The sequence below is a fragment of the Lynx canadensis genome, chromosome A3 (genome assembly GCF_007474595.2).
Source record: "Lynx canadensis isolate LIC74 chromosome A3, mLynCan4.pri.v2, whole genome shotgun sequence".
Classification (NCBI taxonomy): domain Eukaryota; kingdom Metazoa; phylum Chordata; class Mammalia; order Carnivora; family Felidae; genus Lynx; species Lynx canadensis.
In genome coordinates, this window is record NC_044305.1 from 58,423,879 (window position 1) to 58,447,092 (window position 23,214).

The window sequence follows — 23,214 nt, forward strand, 5'->3', positions numbered from 1 at the left end:
CTGTATTGGAAACATTTCCCAGAATAGAGTACTTGTTTATAAAATGTACTGTTTGTACTGTATTACTTTAAAAAGAATTCCATAAAAATTTGTACTGTGTCTCCTAAGACTCTGTCATTTGACACAGTCTAAATGTTAAGCCTGTTTCTGTATCCGAGATCATGAATAATCCTCTTTTGCACTTCTTTTTTTTCATAGCTTACGCCATGAATGCTGCCTTTGAAACCAGAAATTATGTAGATTGAGAAACTTTTGCATATTTTTCAAATATTTAAGTTTAAATATTTTTGAAGTTTTCACGTTTTCAGAACAGTGTCCCCTCTATGTGTGCAGTAGCCAGCAACTTAGAAAATTTTACTTAAATCTTTAAGAAAACCATTAAACATGAATTGGGTTCTGACACACAGCTGTCAACCAGTTTTGTGCTTCCTCTTTACTGCTCTGGTTTAAAAGGTGTTTGCATTTCAGCTTAAGGAAAGCCTTGGACTCTTGTTTGTTGATACACTTAAGTATGGCTCAAATGTTAGGTTAAAATCTGTATTTGCCTTTTTTTCCCTTCTAGTTAAACTTATAGTCCCTTGGGTTGATATCCAGAAATTAGAAAGAACGTCCAATGTCTTTCTGACGGACACCATCCGAATCACCACACAGAATAAGGAGCGTGATTTCTCCATGTTCCTGAACCTTGATGAGGTGTTCAAGATCATGGAGCAGCTGGCCGATGTGACACTCCGAAGGCTGCTGGACAATGAGGTCTTTGACCTGGACCCAGACCTGCAGGAGCCAAGCCAGATCACCAAGAGGTAAGAGCTTCTGTTTTCAGTTGTTTCTCACCTGGGGGACTGTGGCTTCATTTACATGGGCTTTGTTAGTCTTAGTTGTACTAGATTTAAGTTTCCCTTTGGCAAAATGCAGATTTTCCTATGTTGTTAATCATGATTGTGACATAATAATTGGCTGAGATTGTTAATTTTTTTTTTTTTATGCAGTAGTCTTTGATTTCTGCATCCAATTCTGCTTTTTTTTCCCTGATATTTTGAAACTGATTTTTATAAAAAACTACTTCTAGGCAATGTAATATGAATAGCTTCATGGTAGAATTCCATTCAACACTGTGTTTTATCAGTGAACATTAAGAAATGTTATATTTCCATATGAAATCGCTTTGTAGAAATAAGTGTTCAGGACAATGAGATTTATTTTTGTTACTGGTTTGTCATTAGAAATGTGCGTTAGGGGCGCCTAAGTGGCTCAGTTGGTTGAGCGTCCGACTTCAGCTCAGGTCATGATCTCACAGCTCGTGAGTTCGAGTTCCGGGTCAGGCTTTGTGCTGACAGCTCGGAGCCTGGAGCCTGCTTCAGATTCTGTGCCTCCCTCTCTCTCTGCCCCAACCCACTTTCATTCTGTCTCTGTCTCTCTCAAAAATAAATAAACATTTAAAAAAAAAAAAAACAAAGAAATGTGCCTTAGTAATACTGTAAGGTAGTATTCTTTATTATTGGTTTGCCCCAAATTGATGCTAGTTATGGAGATGTCTGAGGCAGTTGCTTGAATTATTAGTCACTTTATTTATTTATTCATTTATTATTTATTTATTTATTTATTAGAGAGAGAGAGAGAGAGAGAAGGAGGGCGGGCAGGTGGGCATGCAAGTGGGGGAGAGAGGCAGAGGGAAAGGGAGAGAGAGAATCCCAAGCAGAGTCTATATCCAGCATGGACCCCGACATGGGGCTCAATCTCTCACAACTGTGAGATCATGACTTGAGCTGAAACTGAGAGTCGGACACTCAACTGACTAAGCCACCCAGGTGCCCCTGAATTATTAGTCTTTTAAAGAAGTTCAGCTTTATTATCTAAAATTTAAACAGTGGTGTTCGAGCTTGACTGTGATTTCTGACTTGGTGGGTCAGACCAGGTAACTGCAGAGTTGATACCAAGATACCCTTTGAGGAATAAGCCTTCTATCAAATGCTGTCCTGGATGGATATATTTGATATCATTATAGAATCACCACTGCTATTTGAATACTATTAGTCATTAAACAAGTTTTTTTTTTTACATGATACAATACACATAACCTAAAATTTGTTGCCTTAATACCACTGAACCGTATGCTTGAAAAATGGTTAAGTATATTCACATTGTTATGCAGCCATCCCCACCATCCAACCCTGGGACTCTTCATCTTGCAAAACTGAAACTTCGTCCCCATTAAGCAATAACTCCCCATTTCCCTCCTCCCCCAACCGCTGGCAGCCACCGTTCTACTTTCTGTCTCTGAGTTTGACTTCTTGTGGTTCCTCATATAAGTAGGCTCCTACAGTGTTTGTTTTTTTGTGACTGGCTTTAGGTGTAATTCCTTAAGGTTCATCCATGTTGTAGCCTGTGTCAGAATTATTTTCCTTTCTAAGGCTAGGTAATACTCCATTGTATGTATATACCACATTTTGTTTGTCCATTCATGTATCGATGGACACAAAGTTGTTTCTACCTTTTAGCTATCGTATATGATGCTGCTATGAGCAGGTATGCGCAAATATCTGTTCGAGTTCCTGCTTTCATGACTTTTGGGCATATACCCAGAAGTGGAATTATGAGATCATAGGGTAGTTCTGTGTCATTCTGTGTCCAGTCATTAAAAAAGCCTTTAATGGATAAAGAAATTGTGGTTTATATACACAATGGAGTACTATGTGGCAAGGAGAAAGAATGAAATATGGCCCTTTGTAGCAACATGGATGGAACTGGAGAGTGTTATGCTAAGTGAAATAAGCCATACAGAGAAAGACAGATACCATATGTGTTCTTTCTTATGTGGATCCTGAGAAACTTAACAGGAACCCATGGGGGAGGGGAAGGGAAAAAAAGGAAAAAAAGAGGTTAGAGTGGGAGAGAGCCAAAGCATAAGAGACTCTTAAAAACTGAGAACAAACAGGGTTGATGGGGGGTGGGAGGGAGGGGAGGGTGGGTGATGGGTACTGAGGGGGGAATCTTTTGGGATGAGCACTGGCTGTTGTATGGAAACCAACTTGACAATAAATTTCGTATATTAAAAAAAATTAAAAAATGAAACCTTTAAAAAAATTTTTTTAAACTGTTTATTTTTGAGAGAGTATGAGTGGGGGAGGGGCAGAGAGGGGGCGGGGGGGTGGGGCGGCGGACACAGGATCTGAGGCGGGCTCTGTGCTGACAGCAGAGAGTCCGATGTGGGGCTCAAACTCACGAACCGTGAGATCACGACCTGAGCTGAAGTCAGATGCTCAACCAACTGAGCCACCCAAGCGCTCCCCCAAAATCTTTTTTTTAATCCACTGTAACATTCCTATTACTCTTTAGACACATTTACTGTTTTCTCTGTAACATCTGGGAGAACATGGGTCTAATTAGTAGTCTCTAAATGGTGGTGTGTTTGTTTGTAGTTTACATGTACTCAGCAAGAATTCAGAGCCCCTGCTATGTGCATATGTTATAAATTGATCATGTATAGTCACAAAATAAGGCAAAAATCAAAAAGTGCACTTTTTGGTAAAACTCCAATGAATTTAATTTCACTTGGTTTTGTGTCCTCTCTGAGAATCTGACACTTCCTTTGCAAGAGGGGATGCTGCTGCTTGTCACTCCCTTACAAAAAGGGAACCTTGGGTTGCTGCCCTTGGGTCTTCTGACTCCCAGCCCTGAGCTCCTCCCTGTGCCTCCTGCGGGTTTCACATTATATCTCTGGCTCTGTCTCTGGTCCAGAGAAGACAGTCCAGCACAGTGGTCACCCCGCTCTCCCATATTTCTTTTTATATTTTTTAATTAAAAAAAATTTTTTTAATGTTTATTTTTGAGAGAGAGTGAGAGAGACAGAGCATGAGTGTGGGAGGAGCAGAGAGAGGGAGACACAGAATCTCAAGCAGGCTCCAGGCACTGAACTGTCAGCACAGAGCCTGACGTGGGGCTTGAACACATGAAGCATGAGATCACGACCTGAGCCAAAGTCAGACTTAGCTTAACCAGCTGAACCACTCAGGTGCCCCTATATGAATTTTTTTTTAATGTTTATTTTTGAGAGAAAGAGAGAGCGTGAGCAGGGGAGGGACAGAGAGAGAGGGAGAGAGACACAGAATCCAAAGTAGGCTCCAGGCTCCGAGCTGTCAGCACAGAGCCTGATGTGGGGCCTGGACTCACCAACCGCGAGATCATGACCTGAGCAGAAGTCAGACACTCAACCGACTGAGCCACCCAGGCGTCCCTCCTATATTTCCTTAAGTATCTCTATAGTAGTTTGGTATCTGAGTCTTTTTAGTCCAACAAAGATCAGTTTCTACAACTCAGTTGTAGGAGTTGTTAAAGGGCTCCTATAAATCACCCATTAGAACTTAACACCTCCCCTGTGGGTTTTGCACACAGATGTGTACGTGTGTGAATTGCAGCTGGGTTTTAGGAATAGGAGGCCAGCTAATAGCCTTGTGTGTTCTGGTCAGCTCCATGAGCATTGGGATCTCAGGTGACTGCTCACAAATTTCCTGATGTTCCTTCATGGCTCCACTTCTAGATGTAGCATTTTGGCTTGGGGCAGAAATAGGGAAAGAAGAGGCAGATGGCAAGTTTGTAGCGCTTCAGACCCTTTGGTATACTCATTCATTTTGGAAGAGAATTCATCAGTACAGACAGTTTTCATTCACATTCCAGAACTCAGGTGCATTATACACGGCTCTCCTTCCTCTACTTTCTGTCCTAGAAACAAGTAGAAAGGAGAAGAGAGAGAAAAGGACAAAAGGGGGCCCTGGCAGTGGCTGGTGGTGGAGCTGCTGGGGACCCATGGGTGCCTAGGGCTGGCCCCAGCGTGGACGGCAGGATTCTGGTCTGTGGTGTGTTTTGCTGGTCACTGCACTTTGAGTGACTTCTTCCAAAAGTGAAAGGCATGTCCTTGCATACCAGTTGCTTGCTGGGTCTCGTGTAGCTTTCTGTCATGGAGACATAGGCCTGTGGACATAAACAGGTAATGACTCAGTCAGCTTGACATCCTGCCAAGAGAGCCCAGGTTTTCAAGTTGAGGAAAACAGTCTCTTGATGCTAAGGGCACAATCAGAAGTGCTGGAATGCTCCTCAGGCTCCCTTTTGTTGATGTATTTTCACTTCCCTTCCCAGATAAGGGCTTTAGAAAGGTGCCCTTGGGGTCACGAATGTGGTGAGCCATCTGATTATGGATTAGTCATGTTCACTGCTTGTGCTTACTCCCATGGGACTTGGGGACAGAGCAGAGTGGGGCTGGAACTCCAGTGGGAGCCAGGAGGGTGGGATGGTACATCATACAACAGAACCAGTCAGATAAGTTAGAGCCAGCAGAACTGGAGAGTCCCCTAGCCCAGCCCTCACACTGCACAGAGGAGGGCCTGGATCAGGGATTCTGGTGTATAGTAACAGAATCCAGGGACGGGGGGTGACTGAGGCTGGGGAAGGGGCTTTCAGGAGTTGGGCAGAACAAATGCATTGATTGGTCCTGAAATTTACAACATAAAATAACCAGACTGAAGTTGTGAGTGATAGGTTGAGAACAGTATGGCCAGCTATTTTGGGGGTGGGATATTGGTGAGGTGATGGGTTTCAATAAATCAGAATTAGTATCTTCATTAAAATCTGTATTGACTGGCTGGAAAGTACTGGAGGGAAGCTCAGTTAATGCACTGTAGTAAATGGAGATTCATTCTAAGCTATTGTAAGATTTGTTGTAAGGTGTTTCTGCGATTTCCAGAGGTGAACAGTGGCTGCCAGGGGGCTGATGTCTTCAGTAATAAGCCCTCATCCTCATGGGGTGCCTGGGTGGCTCAGTTGGTTAAGCTCTGGATTTCGGCTCAGGTCATGATCTCACGGTTCATGAGTTCGAGCCCCTCATTGGACTCTGCAGTGTGGAATCTTCTTGGGATTCTCTCCCTCTTTCTGTCCCTCCCCAGTTCCCTCCTCCCCAAGTAAATAATAATAATAATAATAATAATAAACCTTAAAAATTAAAAAAAAAAAAAAAAAGCCCTCATCCCCTGTTGCCTGGCTGATTCTCAGCTCCCCAGCCTGGCTTGTCAGACCTTTGGCCTTTCCTGCCTAGATTCACTCCCTTTTCTGCTCTTCTCCTGTGTCCCTATTCAGAATTCCCAGGCTCACTCTGTAATTTATTCAACTTTCAGCCCTTGTGATTCTAGTTCAAAGTTGACATCTCTTGGGGCTCATGCAGTCCCAAACAGCTTCCACCTCACCAGGGAAGGCCTGCGTCTCCCGACCCTGCAGAGCCCTCGCTGCCCTGAGCTTGTGCAGGTCATTTAGGTGGCTCTCTCTGGGGTGGGACAAAGGCAGGAGCCCTGAGTGTGAAAAAGCCTTCTGGATGCCGGTGTCGTTGAGGCCCTGGTCTGTCGGGGCTCCGTTGGCTGGATTTTCAGAGAAACGGGGCACTGCAGGCACCAGCTGAGTCCACCTCCACACTGCTGGTTGTTGTCTGAGGGCCGATCACGCCACCACTGTGCCCAGGGGACCCAGCCTAAGATGTTGCAGGCAATGTTGTCCTTCTGTTTCCGGAGTGCTCTTGGGGGAAGGCTGAGGAAAGGTGTTTTAAGTAAACACACATTGGAGAAACACTGTTTTATGTGCAGACTTGGGCTTTGAGGAGACATAGTGTATCGGGCCTTTCTGCCTTGTTTCTACATTATTGGTTCTTGGTATATTCCAGAGTTTCAGAGGAGCTGGGCGTGGGTCTGTGGGCAAGTTTGTTAACTAAGAGCCTCCAGAAATCATTGTATGTGTTTTTCTGGGGCTGACTGGCTGTAGAGGACTGAGATATTCCAGCAGGGCCGGGATGGTGCTTGAGGCCTCCTGTTGAGGACACAGATCGGAAGTCCTCACACCTTGAGCTAATGGGGGAGCCCATCTGCCCCAGCCTGACACACAGACTGAGTTTGGGGAAGCATTTGACCTTGAGAAGCTCTGAGCTGCTGACACACAGTAGGTTTGCATATGTGCATGAGTGATAAATGAGGGAGGGAGAGTTTGTGTATAAGGCCTAATACAGGTTTTCCCTAAAGCATTCTAAAAGGTTGATGGGTAAGAGAGAGGGGAAACCTATTTTTGATACCTGTATCTAAACTAGGAGGGGAAAATCTAATTCTAGGTTTGCAGAGAAACAAAAGAACTACCTACCCCTTCATTTCTTGGGTCTGAGGTCTAAGAAATTAAGTCTAGATTTTTTTTTAAGGTTTATTTATTTATTTTTAAGTGGGAGTGGAGGAGAAGCAGACAGGAGCAGAGAGAGAATCCCAAGCAGGCTCTGTGCTGTCAGTGCAGAGCCTGATGTGGGGCTCAAGCCTGTGAATCATGAGACCATGACCTGAGCCAAAATCAAGAATCAGATGCTTAACCGACTGAGCCATCCAGGCACCCCAAGTCTGGATTTTTAAATTGTCTGCATATAGTCTAGAATTTTCTGCATGGTTGTCATGCACGATTGCACATATTAATTTCAGCTTTAACAGCAAACTTGGTGTTGCTCCATATTCTGATGAACCCCTGTTGATTTCCAGGTGATTCCGGGCTCATACAATGACATGTGTTAAGACAGGGTGATTTGTGGCACCTTCCCCTTCTCTTCTCCACTGTAGCTTTCTCTTGGAGCAGTTGCTTTGGCCGGCACATACCAGCACCGTGGACAAGAGCTGGTGAATACTGTCGGGGTTGCTGGGCTAGTTTCCATCTTTCTGGGGGCACTTCTGTGGCTTTCAGGCCCGAGCTTAGCTAGTGCTTTCTGAATGGTAGGTTATGACCCATGTCTGTTCGTCATCTCTATGGAGGAAAAGTGGGAACATTTAGTAAGTGCTAGAAGGTCTGAAAGGCAAATTGTGGCTAGCAGGCTTTGTTTTTGGTGCTCTTCAGAAAGATGAGCTGGCATTTTTAGCATCACAACTATCACCTGCTTGGAAACAGACCCAAGGGATGAGGCGGTCTTACCTGAGCTTCATAAAGGGCTTGTGCTACTCATCTCTCAAGCTGCTGGTCTTCATCTCAGTTATGTCGGAAAGTTGAATACCACATATATACATGTAATGCATATTTAGAAGTAGAATTGGAAGAGAACTTTCTAAGGAAGGAAGATGACTTCAGAAGTCCCTCCTGCTGCTTTCTGTCTTGTAATGCTAGGTCACTGGTCTCCGGCTGCTGAATGTGTGAGAGATGGACCCTTGGAGTGACAGGGAACAGCCCAGAAAGGAGAATGGAGATGGTGTGTAGTATGGAGAAGGGGGCTGAACTGAGCTGCTGGCTGACGCAGCGGGTGTACTGAATAGAAACATCAGATAACTGAGCACCTTAACTCTTAAATTGAAGAGCTGGATGCAAAGTAAATACAAAAAGTCCTTCCATCCCGTCTCTCTGTGCTTCTAGGGAAGAATAGCCAACAGGTGAATTCAGTGGTGGCTGGAGCCACATCTGTAAGATAAGTACAGACAGGCTGCACTGGCTTCACTTTCACCACAGCCAGCCTGGCCAGCATGCTTTGGGGACAAGGATGTGAGTCTTCCAGCGTAAATGTGTTGAATGTATGCGTCTCCTCCCTGCTTTCAGGGAACTGGGGTGATCTTGAGGGGCCTTGCCTTCCATCCTGTAGTACATGAATTTCTAGAGCATTCATGGTGCTTTCCCATGTTCTCCCGGCTCCTCTGTGGAGTAAGTGTAGGCTCCTTTGGAAACAGCCATCTGTGGAATATCAGCACTTCAGGGTAAGGAACTGTAGCTTTGGCCTTCAGTAACTGGACCCATCTTGATCTTGGAATTTATATAGTTTCTTTCTGTACCTAGAGGACTTTCTGGACATGTAAGTATCTTTTCTTTGTGAGGGTTTGATAATAAATTCCAAGCACTCGCCCGTCTCTGGGGTGGGGGGGGGAGGGGTGTCTCTGGGAAGACAGTTGTGTGATGGTGTGAAAACAAGGACTGGGTTGGGAACGAGAACAGGGGCAGAAAGGGCATCTGTGTGCAAGCATGGCCCTGGTGAGGGGGGCACGTGTCTAAAAGATCACTCAGGCTGCAGAGTTTCATACTTTTCTTTTATGCAATATTTAAAAAGTTTCTCTTTTCCTAAAAGAAAATGGAATAATTTTTTAAAAAGCTAACAATACGTGGTCAGGTAGAAAGTTTAAGCAGAATAAAATGAAAAGTGGAAATCCTACAATGAAGAGTCAACTGCTATTAACATTTTAGGCAAAGTCTTTTTACACATCACTTTCTGCAAATTATATAAAATCTATGTAAATGGGGTCATACTGTAGATGCTGTTTATTTTTTTAATTATTTTATTTATTTTTTTTTGAAAGAGGGAGAGCACAAGCGTGAGCAGGGGAGAGGCATAGAGAGAGGGAGAGAGAGGATCCCCAGCAGGCTCCAAGCTGTCAGTGCAGAGCCCAGCACAGCGCTCGATCCCATGAACCATGAGATCATGACCTGAATGGAAACCAAGAGTCTGATGCCCAACCAACTGAGCCACCCAGGCACCCCTGTAGATACTGTTTCTAATCTGCTTTCTCAATATTGTGGACATCATTTTATGTTTGCAGGGATCCCTTGAAGCAGAAAGGTTAGGTATTTCCATTTTACAGATGTCAGGATGTGATATGGAGGAGTGTGTCTAAGGTCACACAGCTAATAAGCCAAGAGTTCATATTCCTTACTTTGAGCATAGTGCTAATTATATCAGACAAAGTTAGAGAACTCTTATTTAATGTGGCAAGGAAAAAAAAATTTTTTGAGAGAGAAAACATGAGTGGGAGAGGGGCAGAGTGGAGGAGAGAGAGAATCCCAAGCCAGCTCCAAGCTGAGCACAGAACCCAATGTGGGGCTTGATCTCATGACTGTGAGATCATGACCTGAGTCAAAATTGAGTCAGATGCTTAACTGACTGAACCACCCAGGTGCCCCACAAAGAAAATTTTTTATCTTTGTACAGTGGAATTTCCCTTCTACTAGAATTTTGGGGTATGACATACATTCATCAGTATTTTTAAACATTGTGATTTGGCTGCCTTCTTGCTTTGCTGGATATTACAGCCAAGAATCGGGGTTTGGTGGGGGTTCCCTGGGGTAGGATCTCTCCCCTAGCTCACCACCATTCTCTGCTGTCTGTATTGATGTGACACTGATGTGCTTCTCTCTGGCGATACTTTACTTAGATTTTTTTTATTTAGAAGGATTTTTTTTTTTTTTAAATTTAAGAGAGAGAGAGTGTGCATGAGAGGGGGAAGGGCACAGGGAGAGGGAGAGAGAATTCCAAGCAGGTTCCACACTGTCACTGTGAGCCCAATGCAGGGCTTGATCCCATGAACTGTAAGATCATGACTTGAGTTGAAACCAAGAGTTGGACACTTAACTGACTGAGTCACCCAGGTGCCCCTGGATTTGTTTTTTAAAGGTAATAATAGTTAATGATTATTCAGCACTTTCTATATGCCCGCACAGATCTAAATTTTTTTAAAGCTTTTTTGAGCTATAATTCATACATTTAATTCATACATATAATTCATACAATTCACCCTGTTAAAGTGTCCATTCAGTGGTTTTTTAGTCTATTCACAGAGCTGTGCAACCATCACCACAATTGATTTAGAACATTTTCTTCACCCCAAGAAGAAACCCTGTACTCATGAGTAGTCACTCCCCACTTCTCCCTTTATCCCCAGCCCTAAGCAATCACTAATCTATTTTCTGTGGTTATGAGTTTTGCCCATTCTGGAAATTCCATATAAATGCAATCAGGCAGTGTGTAGTCTTTTGTATCTGTAAGGTTTTCAGGGTTCACCCGTGTTGTAGCATGTGTCTGTACTTTGTTGCTCAGCAGTGTGGCCAAGTAATATTCCATGGTGTGGCCCTGTCATGTTGTGTTTATCCATTTATCAGTTGATGGACATTTGGGTTCTTGCCAGTTCTTGGCTATTATGAATAATGCTGCTGTGAACACGCATGTACCGGGTTTTCAGCAGATGTACATTTTCAGTTCTCTTGGGTGTATACCTAGGCGGGGAATTGCAGGGTCTTATGGTAACTCCATGTTGAGCCTTTTGAGAAACAGCCAGACTGTTGCCCAAAGTGGCTGCACATTCCCACCAGCAGTGTGCGAAGGTGTCAGTTTCTCCACATCCTTGTCAACCCTCGTTGTCATCTGACTTTTGGATACTGGATTCTTCATTGTTTTATCGTAATTCACAATGTTACTCAAACCAGGAAGGAAGGTCTGTGAGTTTGTCGTAATACTTTTGCGCAGGGGCAGCCCCTTCTGCCTTGAGTACGCGTTCCAAAGATTGGCTGTGAAGTGGGGTGCACGCTAATGACCCACGCAGGACCTGGAGGGGCTCAGCACCTTTTGGCATCCACTTCAATATCCGGCTATGCCAGTGAGTGGTTTCACAGGGTTTTTCTTTGTACTCCAGTGTGTTCAGTCACCATTCCTGCCTCTTCTTCTTCTCTGTCCCTCCTTCGCCAGGGACCTTGAAGCCAGAGCACAGAATGAGTTCTTCCGGGCTTTCTTCAGGCTGCCGAGGCAAGAGAAGCTGCACTCAGTCGTGGACTGTTCGCTGTGGACGCCGTTCAGTCGCTGTCACACCGTCGGGCGGATGTTCACATCTGACCGTTACATCTGCTTCGCCAGCAAGGAGGACGGCTGCTGTAATGTCATCCTCCCACTCAGAGAGGTAGCCGCCCTGGCAGGAGCTTCCCAAACCCACCTTTTATCCTTGAGCCCGTGGTCACTGTGAGACCTGGCACAGGCAGGGGTGCTCAGCCAGCAGGGTTTGGCCAGCTAAACACGGGCCTCTGGAGGGAAGCACGGCCTGAATTTGACCAGTACTGATTTGGTTGTTGTTTTTTCTGTCGTTGCTACAGCACCTGAAATTTGCATGGAAGTGATTGGTGAGAATAAAACACTCTCACCTCAGGGTTTTTGATAAAGTTCTCATTAGAAAGTACATGCCTAGCAATTAAAGCTTTTCCAACAGCCCTTAGGAATGAATCCACCCCTTTCGCTCACAAAAATGGGGAAAGCAAAAAAACAACTGACAAAAAAGCATCACCTTTTGAAAATGTCAGATTGCTTGGCTTTTATACCCTCCTGGGACTTGAGTTAAACATTTAAAAAATGTTTCCTTTAACATGGATCAGGTCCCTTCCTCCTAGAAAATTGTGCAGTTGTGTTCCCAGAAATGCAAGGCAACCTGCGGCCACTTCTGGATCTGATAAGCCCAGTCCTTCGGTTTCAAGGCATGTCTGTTGGGACAGTAACAGCAACTCTTGTTTCACACCAGGACCTCCAAATTCTAAGCACTGCTCTTTGGAAAAACTCAAATTTTTTTCATTTGTGTGATCTCCCTCCATGTCATTTTCTAGCTGTTTTCATTTTGCAAATATTCTTACTTAGGAGTGGAGCAAGAAATCCAAGAGTTGTCTTACGTACGTACTTGTTTTATTGTTGTAACATATATATGACATTGCATTTAGCACTTCACCCATTTTTTAAAGAAAATTTTTTAATGTTTATTTTTGAGAGAGAGAGAGAGAGAGACAAGAGATGAGCAGGGGAGGGACAGAGAGAGAGGGAGATACAGAATCCGAAGCAGGCTCCAGGCTCTGAGCTGTCAGCACAGAGCCCAACATGGGGCTCAAACCCATGAACCACGAGATCGTGACCTGAGCCGAAGTCGGACGCTTAACCAACTGAGCCACCCAGGTGCCCCTCACTTCACCCATGTTTAAGTGTTACGGTGCAGTGGCATTAAATACATCACATTATTGTGTACCCATTACCAGAACTTCTTCATTTTCCCAAACTGAAACTCTGTCTCCATCATGCACTAACTCCCCATCCTCCCTCCCACAGCCCCCGGGCAACCACCACTCTACTTTCTTTTTCTGAATGTGATAGCTCTAGTTCCCTCTTGTAAGTGGAATCATACAACACTTGCCTGTTTGTGTCTGGCTTATTTCACTTAGCATAATGTCCTCAAGGTTCATTCTGTGTTGTAGCAGGTGTCAGAATTTCTCTCCTATTTAAGGCTGAGTAATATTCCCTTGTGTGGATAGAGCACATTTTGTTTCTGCGTTCACCTGCTGATGGATACTTGGGTTATTTTGACCTTTTGGCTCTTGTGAATATGCTTGCTGCCTTACCACTTTTTAACCTTTGTATCAGTTCCTTATTGAAGTTACTTGGTTTTACTTTCTAGCACATGATATTTTCTAAATATGTAACTGAAATGCGTGCCCTCCTTTTTCTCTTGCTGCACCTTTGTGTATAATTTTTTTGCAATAGGTGGTGAGCATTGAGAAGATGGAGGACACAAGTCTGCTACCTAATCCCGTCATTGTCAGCATCAGGAGCAAGATGGCCTTCCAGTTCATTGAGCTAAAGGACAGAGATAGCTTGGTGGGGAGCCTGCTCGTGAGGCTGCAGCGGGTGCACGCCAACCACCCCGTGCATTATGACACCTCCCAAGATGAAGACATGGTATGATCCTTAGAAACAGTGGGATCCTATAAAATGAGGGTCTCTTTCCTCACCACCTCCAAGGCAGTGATCTCTAAAGGGTGTGCATGTGACACTAATCTACTTGGGTATGAGAGAAGTGTGTAAGAGATGACTGGACCTGTGTACCAGACACTGTATCGCTTCTGATACTCGAGGGATCCTGAGTGGGTGCTACATAGGTCCGAGGGTGCCCCATGCAGATGAGCGGTTGGAGGGGCTAACGGGGCCCCCTGTTCACAGGTTACAGGGGTTCATAGGGCACCCCTCAGCAGAGGTGAGTGGATCTGATGGGCACCCCTCCGTATGTTAGGTTGGTGGGACACACCCATGTGGCAAAGGGATTGACAGGGCACCACTCACAGGTTGGAGCGTTTGATTGCGGAATTGACCCGCAGGTTAGTGAACAACCCCCTCACCGGTTGGAGGGGTCAGTGCCCCCCACCTGACTTTGGATGTTATTTGGGGGCAGATGTAACTTGTTAAAAGAGAAGTTATATTGTCCTTAAGGTTGGACAGCTGTAAAACAGACCCAGATCTGCTGGGGCCTTGTCTCCTGTTGTTACACGCCCGTCCCTCTCTTGCTTGACCTCTTTTTACCCACGCAGTGAGAGGGAGGAAAGGAGATAGTCTCTCCGTACCGTAGAGTTGTTTTTTGAAGATTGACATCCTCAGTTCTGGAAGCATACAAGAAATGGTGCTTGGCTGGCTCCCTGTTGGACCCATGCTGGGTGTGTGTGAGCAGCCTTACCGGGAAAGCACAATGAGGATCAAATCTGTTGGGTCTAATGTTAGTCTGTTTCCCTTGAGTCATTAATAGGCATGTTTAAGTATGTTATCTTCATGCCTCCAAAGGCAAAACAAAGACTCTTCCATAGGTAAAGCGGTGACTTTCTTCTGGCTCCCCTCCTTTTTTCTTTCCAGCAGACTTCACCTGTGTTTCATTCAACAAGCATGTGCGGTGACCACAAGTTTGGAGATCTTGAAATGGTGTCCTCTCAAAATAGTGAGGAAAGTGAAAAAGAGAAGAGCCCGCGCCTGCACCCCGAGGCCCTGATATCTGTCTTCCAGCAGTCGGGCAGCCAGAGCCCCGACTTGCGAATGGTGGGTGGCATGGCTCTGCCTTCTTGAGCCCCAACCCCGCAGCCCTCGGGAGAGCAGGTGTGGTGCGGGTGGCCGTGCAGCCCCAGCGGCTAGCGCCCCTCCCTCTTCCTCTTTGGCAGTAGTGGGAGGGGGCCAGCTGATTCCAGTTGCCTGGGCATATCTGGATACATGGAGGATGTGGTCAAATGACCAAGGGCAATGACTTTCCTACCTGCCCTATTAAGTGGCTCTTTGACGAAACTCTTGGCCATGTGACCTGTAGAGCCATCAGTGCTGTCCTCTGTGGGTTCTTCCAGATACAGAACAAGTGTTTCTCTTCTTACCCAGTGGTGTCTGTGTGGGTTCCTTTTACAATGTTTCTTGTTTCTCTCCTGGAACAAAAGGTCTCCTATACTGTAGTTTTACTGGACTGAAGATATTTCTATTACATTTATTTATACTCATCCTCTTTGTAGGGAGAATGTAAGGGCAAGGTTACATACAATAGGGTGAATGGGCTAGAAATTGTACTCTTAAAAGATATGATGGCTAGAAGGAAGCTGCGTTGGGACCCATGTGCCAGGGGTATCTATGGACATCTTGCTTAAAAGGCCATCTAGGGATAATTTTTTTTTAAGTTTATTTATTTTGAGAGAGAGTGTGAGTGCGACAGAGCACGTACGTGCAAGCAGGGTTGGGGCAGAGAGAGAGAGAGGGAGAGAGAGAATCCCAAGCAGGCTCCACACTGTCTGCACAGAGCCTGACAAGGGGCTCAAACCACAAAGCATGAGATCATGACCTGAGCTGAAATCAAGAGTCAGATGCTCATCCGATGGAGCTACCCAGACCGCACCATCTACAGATGATTTTAAAGGATTTTTAGTTGCCTAGAGAAATGGTATCTTTCTTGTTTCTGATAATGAGAACAATGTAATTTTTTTAGGTTTCAGTTTTTCTTCTGGTTGTGGCAGAGCTCAGGGTAAATTACGATCCCCACCCACCTCTTGCCCTCATTTGCCCTCTGAGCTGACCTGTGTTTCAGCAGCTGGCTTGCTGTCAACATCCTGATCAGCTTCCCTAACGTCCCCCACTCCCACCCCTCCCTCCTATCTGCTTTGGGCGACTTGAGTGTTTGTACAAACATATTCTTACGATCAACTTTGCCAAGAAAATGGTATTTTATTTGTGTAAACCCTCCTGCTGGGCTCTGAACTCCACAAGGGCTGGTACACTGTTATTCATCTTTACATCCTCTGTGCCTGGAAGTGTTTCAAAAATATTTGCTGACCCAGTTGCCCATTACCGTTGGTTCCTCTGTTAATAGAGGCAACATCCCTCTGCTATGCATCCTGGATGGGCTGTAGTGGAAGGTATGGACGGGTTTCTTTGTACATTAACAAAGTTTCCATTTGCAGTCCAGGGAGCAGATAAAAATAAGCCTGTGGAATGACCACTTTGTGGAATATGGCAGAACCGTGTGTATGTTTCGCACAGAGAAGATCCGGAAGCTTGTAGCCATGGGGATCCCTGAGTCTTTACGTGGCAAACTCTGGCTGCTTTTCTCAGGTAAGTGTTTCTGGTATTTTGAGGCCAAAAGTTCTTTCCGGAGCAGAACAGGAACAGAGGTCCAGATCTGAACAACGTGTGTGTGCAGGCAAGTCATCCATCTTTAGATTCTTTCTGTGATGTTCCCAGCCCAGAACTTCAGCACTCTTACTGTGTTACCTGTGGGACCTGGGTCAAGTTGCCTGAGACCCCTGGGCTGCGATGTTCTCCTTGGTCAATGTGAGATCTGGCTGAAGTGACCTCCTCTCTTTTAAAAGTAATGTTGAGTCCTGAGAATTCTGTAAAGAACCTTCTAGAAGGGAAGTATCTCTCTAGGACATGCATTCTGAAATACACTAAACAAACAAAACTCTGTGTATGTTGTTCACTTGCAGTGGCATTCAAATAAATCCCCCAGCATACTTTCTATTGGTCCCTTGTCTGTTGAAGACACACAGGGTCCCTAAGAGGTACAATTGTGGACATTTTTCCTCTGCCCACGTCTTCCTCTTATACCACTTGACCCATTCAGTGATGTCCTTGTCTGGCCTCAGGCCCCAGGTGCTGTTTGGTGACACTCACTGATGGGTGCACAGAGACAGGGACCAACTTCTCCAGAGACAGGCTGAGCAGGCGTTTGTCTTTCTCTGCATTGAGTGTGGCTGTTTCATCTGGCTCGGTAGAGGAGGTGGGGCCCTGCGGGCAGGAAGGGAAGGCCCTGTTGTCCAGTGGTGTGACTTAGCTGCTCCTTTCAGGGTGCAGCGGGAGGCATGGTGAGGAGGTCCCCTTTCCTTCAGTGGCCTTGCTGCTCTCAGGTCAGCATGGGCCTCCCAGAGGCCGAGCCTGGGCACCTGTACTTTCCCTGTACACTTTTTTTGTTGTTATTATAAGTTTATTTTTTTTTATTTTGAGAGAGAGAGGGAGGGAGGGGCCGAGAGAGATTGAGTTGCGGGCAGAGAGAATCCCAAGCAGGCCCCGCTCTGTCAGTGCAGAGCTTGATGTGGGGCTCAAACTCAAAAACTGAGATCATGACCTGAAGTCGGGAGCTTAACTGACTGAGCCACCCTGGAGCCCCTCCCTGCACATTTCTTATATTCTTCCCTCATGTCCGCTTCATGCTGACTCTCACCCCACCTTACTCTCTGTCTTCCTTCTTCCCAGTCTCTCCCCCAAATAACCAAGCCCATCCCCTCTCCAGCCCTGGGTGCCCAGATGCACATTTCCTGCTTTCTGACCTACTTGCTGGCATTTATTGATAGGTCTGCTACCACTGCTCACCTTGTCTCACATTCTGAGCCCCCCCACCTGTTGCCTTGTTTCTGCAGCTGCCCACCAAAGACAGGCCTTTTTAAAATTAAAAAATGCCTTCTGCATTTTTGTACCTAATAAAAACAACCCCTACTCAGAGTTGGAAAGAAAATAGAGAGGAACGAGCAAAGAAAGTAACATGACTTATAATCTTACCACCCAGTGAGTGACACCTGTTAATGCCACCGGCTTACCGTCTGCCTCTTTAATGAAAATACACACACGTTTTATTTAAAAAAAAAAAAAAAAGGCTAGTTCATAAAGGGCTGTCTTTCCTTTCAAGCAGTAGTGTTGACAGAAAGATTGCTGTGGTGTTTAGGCTGTTGCATAATGAGTGACAGCTGTTAGTATTAAGCATTGATGACAGGGGAGTGCCGTAATGGTTGTTTATCAGATGTGATGGGAATCACAGCAGATGGGAGAGTTGAGGAGCGTAGTATACTAAACCCAGTCAGAAGTAAAAAACCTTACCTAGCATTTAAAGGCAGAACTGGGCCCTTTCTGCTTGCCCTGCTCTCCTGGGACCTCCCTGTGTGGGGCTGGTCTCAGGACTGGAGCCCCACCTGCCACTAGCGCCCAAGCGGGACCATTGGCTGGAAGCACAGGTGCCCTGGTGCTGGCTGATAAGGGAATGGGATCCTCTTGTGTTATGGATGCCTCACCCCTGATGTCATCTGCCTGTCAGAGGCTTGGGTGGGAGCTCAGCAGTAGGTGGGCTATGCTTGGTCGACCTGCACATCATGATCCCGGCCTCAGACTTTCTTGTTGTTGGCTTGTTGGCTCCTTGATAATTGTGTGATTACTTAAGCATAATTGTACATGTTTCACACATACATGCTCAGTAATTTATTGTTGAGTTAATATATGAAAATTGTGTGTACATCTGTATGTATGAATACACCCACATATCCACTCTTCCTGTTACGAGAGAATACAACTTATTAAAAACATATTAATACAGTTATTTCTAGTATGAGCTGTTTCCCTCTATGTAAGGTTATTCTTAGAAAAGCCACATTGTTTCATTTTCTTTCTTTCTTTGTTTTGGCAGAAATGAAGCCCTTTTGGTTGTGTGTGGTCTCAAAATATTTTATGTCCCTCAAGTAATGAGACCCCATTGAGGTCTTCCGGCAGGACAAGCCCCCTCCCCATGTTGACTCTATCCTGGTAATCCACCCCCTTGAAAAATTACTTTTAAATTGTCAGATGCCGTTACTGATCTCGCCTCGCATCCCGGTTACTATGGTAATCTGGTGGAGGAGTCCATGGGAAAATGTTGCCTGGTGACGGAGGAGATAGAACGGGACCTGCACCGTTCCTTACCAGAGCACCCCGCCTTCCAAAATGAAACCGGAATTGCTGCTTTGAGGAGAGTCCTGACGGCTTATGCCCACCGGAACCCTAAAATTGGGTACTGCCAGGTGAGGCGTGCAGTGAGGAGCAGTCTTGTGTTGAGTCCATGTCTTGTGTTGATCTGCTGGGCTTCAGCTCCTGGTGTTCTTGGCTGTCTGGTACTGACTGTTCTGTGAGGGCTCTGTGCTTCGTCCCTTCCCTGAAAGAATGTATCAAATAAGGCTGAAGGAATCATCTTCATATAGTCAAACAGGCTGATTACTTGAAATTAGAAACTTTGCTTGGAGCAAAGAGCAGTGCACATGCTGAGTTGCTGTCCACGGTAGGACAGATTGTCTCCACCACCCCTCCAGGCCTCCGCTGTAGGACGGCACTGATAACCCTTCTGTGGAGCTTTATTTTTCTAGATCTCTACAGAAGTTGTGGGGATTATTTAAAAAAATATCAGTGCCGTTTGGGGAGGGAAAAGATGTTTGGGGTCAGTCCCTTTCCTTCAGGAAGCACAAGTGGAGGTAAGATGTCCTCGGAGCAGTTGCTGAGTTTGCTCGGGAAGTTTACTCAGGGATGTGGTAAAGAAGCACAAAATAAAACTCAGTAAATTAAAACACCCGCCCTCCGGCCCCAGCATGAGACGGAGTTAGAGGCGTTTCTGATATTTGAAAATAGAAGACTTTAAACTTTGTTTTCCTGTAAATAAGCAAAATCAGTGTGTGAATGCCTTGTGTGTGTTTGAACATACAGAATGGTTGGATTTGACCTGAGCCTGAAGCTCAGCATTACTAGATGGGGACAGTAACGGGACGATGGCTGGTCACTCAGCCTGGTGTGTCTTGTGGGGACCATGTTGATAACGTGATCATTCCACCTCATGAGTGTCAGTGTGGTTGGGCTGCCCTGGGTCTCTCATCTGCAGTCTGACTTGTGTGGTTTTTAGTGTCTGTGTGGCCTGGTCACTAACCGTCCCCTCCTCTGTGAACCCGAGCAGTCCATGAACATCCTGACCTCCGTTTTGCTGCTGTATGCCAAGGAGGAGGAGGCCTTCTGGCTGCTGGTTGCTGTGTGTGAGCGGATGCTCCCCGACTACTTCAACCACCGAGTCATTGGTAATGTGCCTCCTTCCCCTTCCTCCTCGTCCTCTGTGCTTGGGGAGTAGGGACAGAGCCTGGGCCAAGACATGTGTCATCAGTTCTCAGTAAAAAATCCCCTGTGCTGCTCAGCTGGTCTCTGTACAAACCCTGCTTGGCTCTTGAATTTGCACAACTAACCGGTGTAATAATCTGCACTATTCTAGCAAAATGGTGTAGTGAGGTAACCTGAAAAGAAAATTTCTTAGGCTCAGGAAACAAGTTGAAGAGTGAAAACCAGAGAGGTTTTTCCCTGTGGCCTGGAAACAGAGGGTGGTCTTCCTCTCAGTATCCAAGGAGCTCATGCAGACAGATGACCCCTTTCGCCCCGAGGAGAGGAGGCACATGGAGCAGTGCTGGCGACCCTCGAGGCTGGACCTGAAGGGCACACTTGGAAACGCCCCCGTACCCCCACCACTTGCATACGTTGATAGTGAGAAGGTCCGTTTGTTGCTGCTGGGCTCTGGGCAGACCCATGACCCCACAGCCCTCAGGCACACACTTGATACCTTCTTTTCTTCTTATGGCTGATTTGAACTTGCATTATTTTGTGGTCCAGCACCTCCTAGTGGACAAGTGACAGAAAAATTGCCTCTGCTTGGTGATACTCTTAGATACCCTTTCTGGAGGTGGCCTAATATTAGGGTGGCAGCTGTGAGAACAGAAACAAAAGAACGAATTTGAGACAGAATTTGGCAAAGGACTGGATGTAGGAGCAAGGCAGGAAGAAGATGCTTTCTGAAGACTGGTATCCAAAGACCTGAGGGAATGTGATGACCACTGAGAGTAAAGGGGGGGGTTAGCTGGGAAGGAGGTGACCACTTGGTGCCTTTTAGTGGTCTTTCGGTACACTTTAGACTGTCTTTCCTGGTTCCCTTCATGTGCCTGAGTGCTCCCCTTTGTACTTTATGTTGTGGGAGGCAGTTTAACCTTGTACATGGTAGTACAGATTCATCAGACCTCAGGGACATCGGGAGGCAAGTTGCCAAAGCGGTCATCTGTTGATGGTGTTGCAATGGCACAGTTCATACTCCTCGGTGACCAGCAGACTGTCAGTGATAATGTGCACACTGTGTGACCACCTCCCAGTGCAGGGTGGAGTATTTCCATAACCCACAAAGTTCCCTTCTGCCCCTTCCCCACCTGTGGCAGGATACTGATTTCCATCACCACGGATTAGTTCAACCCATTCTTGAACTTGGTATAAATGTAATGACAGAGAATGTAATCTCTTTTGTGTCTGGCTTCCTTTGTATAACATGAGGTTGTTGGTGCATCAGTAATTTGTTCCTTCCTATTGCCGAGTAGCCCTTCACTGTACATTTATACCATGATTTGTTTATCCAGTCACCTGTTAGTAGAGATTTGAGTTGCTTCCAGCTTTTTTATTGTAAGTAAAGTTGCAATACACATTCCTGTAGAAGTCTCTTTGTGAATAAAGTTTGTCTGTTTTCTGGAGTATTTACCTAGGAGTAGAATTGCTAGGTCCCAGGTTAGATGTATTTTTAATTTTGTAAGAAACTGTTTTTCAAAGCACAAAGTAGTCACACATCTCACACCAGCAATGTAGAAGTTCTAGCTGCTCCACATCCCTGTTAGTCCTTGGAATTGTCTTTTTAATTTTTGCCATTCTAGTGGGTAAGAAGGGATCTGTCATGGAGACTTTAATTTGCCTTTCTCTGATTAAGGATCTTCAACATATTTTTCTGTGCTTCCTGGCTATTTGTTTATTGTCTCCTTTGAAGTGTCTGCTCACATCTTTTGCCTATTTAAAGAAAAAATTGGTTATTGATGACTAAGTTGCAAGAGTTGTTGTTTTGAATACAAGACCTTTGTCAGGTATATGTATTACAAATATTTTCTGAGTTCACAGTTTGTATTATTATTTTATTGTTTTTTGAAGAACACCAGTCTTTAATTTTCATGAAGTCCAATTTATAACTTTTTCTGTGGCTAGTGCTTTTTTGTGTCCTAAGAAATTTTGCCTTTTTCCTCTATTTTCCTTGAGAAGCTTTATAGTATTAGCTTTTATATTTAGGTCTGTGACACATTTCAGATGTATTTTCTTGTATGATGTGAAGTAGGACTCGAGGTTCCCACCCCCCTCCTCCCTCCCCCACACACATATCCTCTGATTGAGCATTATTTTGTGAAAATACTATCCCCAATGAATTACCCTAGTCAATGTCAAAAATCAGTTAAGTGTGAGTCCTTTTCTGGACTCCAATTTGGTTTCATTGTTCTGATCATCTCAGATTAGTTTCAGTTTCAGGCTAACTTTAGAAAGTGTGACTCCCTGCCCAACCAAGTCTCCATGGCCTGCCTTTTCCAGGGGCCCAGGTGGACCAGTCAGTCTTTGAGGAGCTCATCAAGGAGCACCTCCCCGAGCTGGCAGAGCACATGAACGACCTCTCAGCCCTAGCGTCCATCTCTCTCTCGTGGTTCCTGACTCTGTTCCTCAGCATTATGCCTCTGGAGAGCGCGGTGAGCGTTGTGGATTGCTTCTTCTACGATGGGATCAAAGCCATTTTCCAGCTGGGGCTGGCCGTGCTGGAAGCCAACGCTGAGGGCCTGTGCAGCAGCAAAGACGATGGCCAGGCCCTCATGGTCCTCAGCAGGTGGGCTCATGGGGGGTGAGGCGGGCAGCCAAGGGCTCTGCCAGACAGATGATGGGTAAAGGCAGCAGCAGGTGCCCAGCAGGGCCGTCATTGTGGAATTTTTCCTTCCACTCTGACACTTGTCATCCTATCAGGTGGCACTGTTGGCTGTGTGTGGTGAAAAGCGCCATCTTCCCCACTCCTCTCCAGCTAGTGAGAGGGTACAGGAGGAGAGTGGGCTCTCAGCGCTTTTCTCTGAGGAGACACACACTCAGAGTGGCCTTGAATGGGGCAGGTGGGCACTAGGAAATGGTGGTCTCAGGCAGCTAGCTGGAGGTTTCAGACATTTGATGTGCAGGGGCTGGTGTGTTACAGTGAAAGAAAAGCCCCATGAGGCTGAGGACTGGAACCTGGGTTTCTTGGAGCTGAGGGCAAGGTGAAAGACAGATGAGAGTTTCCCTTTCAGAACGCTGTGGAAGCTTGCAATTGCACGTATGCACAGAACTTTGTATTGATTTCCAGAGAGTTCCCGATCTCTGCAAACCCACCCATGGAGCCCAGATCAACAAGTCTGGCATTAGGGATGTCTCCTTTTCTCTAAAGGAGCACAGTGGTTGCTACCTTGCCCTCCTCCCAGTGTTTGAAGACAAATGAACTCTGTTTGAAAGTGCTCTGAGAT

At 45.7% G+C, this 23,214-nt stretch overlaps 1 protein-coding gene across 8 annotated transcripts in view; it reads left to right on the forward strand.

The window, feature by feature from the left end:
* The window catches only part of TBC1D8 (TBC1 domain family member 8), a 111,567-nt gene that overhangs the window by 67,002 nt on the left and 21,351 nt on the right, over positions 1 to 23,214 (forward strand). For 6 of the 8 annotated variants that reach the window (XM_032592615.1, XM_030310381.1, XM_030310383.1 and 3 more), the window contains 8 exons: positions 563 to 803; positions 11,492 to 11,699; positions 13,313 to 13,507; positions 14,450 to 14,629; positions 16,024 to 16,174; positions 18,668 to 18,882; positions 19,800 to 19,917; positions 22,271 to 22,556. In XM_032592615.1, coding sequence (XP_032448506.1) covers positions 563 to 803; positions 11,492 to 11,699; positions 13,313 to 13,507; positions 14,450 to 14,629; positions 16,024 to 16,174; positions 18,668 to 18,882; positions 19,800 to 19,917; positions 22,271 to 22,556 — 1,594 coding nt within the window. The remainder of the gene's footprint in view (positions 1 to 562; positions 804 to 11,491; positions 11,700 to 13,312; positions 13,508 to 14,449; positions 14,630 to 16,023; positions 16,175 to 18,667; positions 18,883 to 19,799; positions 19,918 to 22,270; positions 22,557 to 23,214) is intronic. The other 2 variants (XM_030310382.1, XM_030310384.1) reach the window with 1 other exon arrangement.